The sequence below is a fragment of the Pinus tabuliformis genome, chromosome Q (assembly GCF_031772625.1).
Source record: "Pinus tabuliformis cultivar Carrire ecotype Pingquan chromosome Q, CPIR1, whole genome shotgun sequence".
NCBI lineage: Eukaryota > Viridiplantae > Streptophyta > Pinopsida > Pinales > Pinaceae > Pinus > Pinus tabuliformis.
The window spans coordinates 1201268090-1201272539 of record NC_142296.1 but is presented as its reverse complement, the minus strand read 5'-3'; the positions used below and the strand labels follow the sequence as shown (position 1 = coordinate 1201272539).

At 31.3% G+C, this 4450-nt stretch overlaps 1 protein-coding gene across 1 annotated transcript; it reads left to right on the top strand.

Moving 5' to 3' along the window:
• The first annotated feature begins 2579 nt into the window (after positions 1-2579).
• LOC149224101 (uncharacterized) lies at positions 2580-3651 on the top strand. Its single transcript, XM_089385999.1, has one exon. It carries the CDS (start codon positions 2781-2783, stop codon positions 3357-3359), a length of 579 nt encoding a protein of 192 aa, XP_089242125.1. The 5' UTR covers positions 2580-2780; the 3' UTR covers positions 3360-3651.
• The last annotated feature ends 799 nt before the right edge of the window (positions 3652-4450 follow it).

Here is a 4450-nt window from a genome sequence, read left to right as displayed (position 1 = left end):
GGGAACCCCTCTAGAGTTTTAGTGAAGGATTACCATTTCTAGTTAGAACGAAAAGAATTATTTGTAACTCTATGTGATTCACCATCTTTAGGCCTCTCTTTTTCAGGGATTACTTATTGTAGTTTTTAGCTTGTTTTCCTAGATCATATTGGAATATTGTTGTTGTTGAACTTTGAATTCCATGTATCTTCTTATGGAAATTGTGGACAAAAGATGTCTAGTCCTTATTAGTAATTCACACTCCTTTTTTCCTAATTGGAAGCACATACATACCTATTCCAAACTTCTTCCTTCTAGGCTACAATATGTCTCTTGCAAGTAGGTTTAATTTTGTGCTTCTGTGAAATCCACATAGATATCTAAAGCATGATACGTGTAACTCACTCATACTATGTTTTTTCCTCTCTTTCACCTAGTAGAATTTTGTGATTTTTTCTTATTAAAAAACGAAAAAAAATAAAAAACTATTTTACTCTAACCTCTTAATATTAGGAGTTTCATCTATTTAAAGTGATAGCGTAGATAGACAAACTTATATTATCCCTATTATATCTTAACATCATAGATACTTGTATTTTTCAAGTAGTAAAAAACAATACAATTAGGAAAGCACTAGCTCGTGGGATGTGGTTCGTCCCTTTTGTGCTACTAAATAACAGTAAAATTAGAAAGGGAGTAGCTTATGGGATGTGCACATTGACAACTAATACAACTACTATATGAATAAACAAATGCTCAAGAAACAATTTAAATAAAGTTATGAAAAGAGCGAGAAGATGCTTTTTTTTTTTAAAGTTTCAATATTGGTTAGATCTTTTGGATTGACTAATCACATTGAAACAAAACAATTATAATAAAGACATTCTTTAATTTAAGAAACCTACTTTGACATTTATTTGTTATTTCTATTATCTCTTCAACTTAACTATAATAATATAAATCTCCATTATAAAATACTAAATTTAAATTTAATTTAAATAAAAAACTAAAAATAATTACCCTTTAAAATACATGCTAATACAATACATACACTTCAATATTTAAAACTTAAAAAAAAAATTAATATTATCCATTACATTTCAACCTTTAAAAGGAAAATATATTTAATATTATTCATTCCCTATACTATTGCGCTGTGACAGTGACAAATACAATATAAAGATATGTAGTTCAAATTGAATTGAAGTCAAAAATTAAATAAGATTTACTTATCATCCAGTTCTCATAAAATTCTCAAATATATTTTATATTTCTTTTTCAAAATTTAATAAACCAATCCATTCTAAAAGGTATAGTGTTATAATAAACTCAACTTACTTAACTTACATTATATGATGTTATAATAAGCTCAACTCGCTTAACTTACCTTATCCTATAGAAGCTTTTCACCTAAGCACAACTTCTTAACTTACCTAATCCTATAAAAGTTTTTCATCTAACGAGGATCTCTCCTGTTCCAATCATTAGAGAGACCCTCTCCCATTAATGTAGGAGTAAGGGAATATATATATATAATCGGGACCATAGCCCATCATTGTAGTAGTGGATATATATATACATAGCTAGATATTTGTGGGCCTTGAGGATGTATATATATTATTATTTGTATACACATATTATATAATATAAAGAGCGAGAATATTGTTCGGGCCATAACAAAACACTTTTGGACAACATCTTCAATATATATATATATATAAATAAAAAATAGTGTTCCAACCATAACAAAACACTTTTGGACAAACATTTTCAAGGACCACAAATATCTAGTTAGAAAATCAAAATTACAGGGGAAGTTTGGAAAGATAATTATGGAGTTTTTAAGAGATGGAAGTGTTAAAAGTTGTCGGAATTTGAGTTCAAAATTTTTTTGTAGATGTAATGTTTGAATTATATTTTTGCTAGTAAAAATAGATTCAACACCATCAAAAATGTCTAAAACACTTTATATTTTGAAATTTAACAATTATAATTTGGATTTACAAAAACCTTTGCTAAATTTTCTTTAAATATCATTAAAATTTCCATAACTTTCTAAACTAACTCCTCGGCCTCATTAGACTACGCGGATAATTATGGCGAAACAAGGTTTCACACTACATAGATATGGTGGTGCCTGAAATAAACTAACCATTTTTCTTAAATTATAATGGGAATATGCACACAGTTCCAACATTGATTTGAATGCCAGAGAGAATAAAGTGTACAGAACCACTGTTAATCCCTTCAAAAAAATCAGAAAAATGATACCCACCGACGAGGCTCACATGGCGCGGGGTACCTTCACATGCCGACAGGGAAACATGGCGACGAAATACATTAAATAAAGAAATGCTTTGCCCTCTCAAAACTCTGATGTGAATCTTTCAAAAATGGATTTGGCGTACAATTTGTAACTGCTTCCATTAATATTTCGATTTGACAGGTTGACCAACAGGAACAAGTTGAACATTGTGGATAAGGTCTGAGCTTCGATTTTTCTTTTTATTTCAAAGAGATAAGCGTAAGGCCTACTCAGCATGACTGTACTAGTCATTGCCAGCAGAATTAAATGAGTCAGCCTTATTTCTGAATCCCTGGAGCAAGGGAATGGATAAGAGAGCTCACTGTCTTGTTGAACACCATCATCCCCAATATAATATGGCTGCCTGCCTGTGTTCTTGAACATCATCATCCCCAATATAATCTGAGAACACCACTTTTTTCTGTCCATTGTCATTCAATTTCAGTTTTTGAATTTTTTTTTTCATCCGTTCAGTCTCTGTAATATCTAGAGAATTATGGGTTTTTCTGGAACTCATCTCGTTTTGCAGATTTGTAGCAGCCCATCTGGATCAATCTCTGGACAAGCAATCAATTCATTAATATCGTCATCAGATCTTCAGGAGTGGCAGCCTCTGCGATTCCGAAGACAAATTGGGATGAATGTGGTATTTCCTCTGAAGATTCATCAGAAAAGAAAATTTCAGTACGGGAATAAGAGAGGAATACCAGCAATATATGCCCAGGTTCAAACCTCCCAGGGCTCAGAGCAATTGAAGATGAAGAGCCCAAACTGTTGCAGTATTGACTTGTACCATGTTCTGGGATTATCGTTCGGGGCAAGCAAGGAAGAAATAAAGGCATCATATCGAAGATTGGCCAGACTCCATCACCCAGATGCTGCGCCCCCTGATGGGAAGGATAAGTCTGCCCAGGATTTCATGGATATACACACTGCGTATACCACTCTGTATAATCCTCGCTCCAGAGCTGATTATGACCGCCGACTGATGACATCCATGAAAGTTCGTAATCGTGGTTTTTATGGAGGGCAGCAATTGAGAGGACGAGGCTGGGAAACAGATCAGTGCTGGTGATGGATCATTACATCAGTAATTGCTCCATTAAGGCGCTATGTGACCAATCGATTTCTCTCTGAGATGAATGAAATTAAGTCGATGTATATAGTATCAGAATTAGGAGGCATGATATCGTTATGTATATCGCCTCTGCTGCCAATCCATTGGTTATGTGTATATATTTTCAGGTGGAACATATGTAATTATATTCAGGATTATTGTTTGGGTATAATCTCACCTTTAGCCCTTGGATTTCAAGTCCTATTTTTGGTTAAATATATGGTCATTACAGTTGCTTTGGTTTTCTGTATGTGTGATTGCTTTTGCTCATGCTCAGTTATGGATGGATGCTTTGAAATTGACTGGATTTTATCAGATCTCATCAGTACTGTCATGCACCAGTAAAATATAAAGGGTAATAAAACTAATAGCTGTTTTGGTTTCTTTCTCATCAGTAATGTCGATGAGATGTCATGCACCAGTAAAATATAAAGGGTAATCAAATTAATAGCTGTTTTGGTTTTTCTTTTAAGTTTAAATTATATAATACTTAAATATTTTGAGTTGAATTTATAAAATATATTTTAAATTTCACAATATTAAGCTATATCACTAAATTATAATGAAAAAATATATTTTTTTTTAATGAAAAAATATTTTTCCCCTCTTAGAATTATATTTTTTTAATGAAAAAAAATTTTCCCCTCTTGAAATTATTATTTTTTTTAATGAAAACAAATTGCACACCTTAAATTCATAAATTGTATAATAATAACTAAGAGTTTTTGGTTGAGTGTTCGAAGATCTTGCATATTTAGATTATTACCTACAATAATTATTTTTATGCGTTGATGTTTCAAGTCTATAACAAGATTCATTATAGAAAATAGGTTAATGACATAAAATGAAGAGATATTTGGCAAGAATGAAAGCCTATCTCAAATGTAACATGATTTTCTTTAAACAATAATAATAAATCAACCTACATTCACAAATAACAACAAATAATAACTATCTCCCTACTAATTTAACCATTAAAATTTCACATCTTTAAAAAAAATTATATAATAAACTTATACCCTTCACATTAATAAACTAATCCTTTTCTG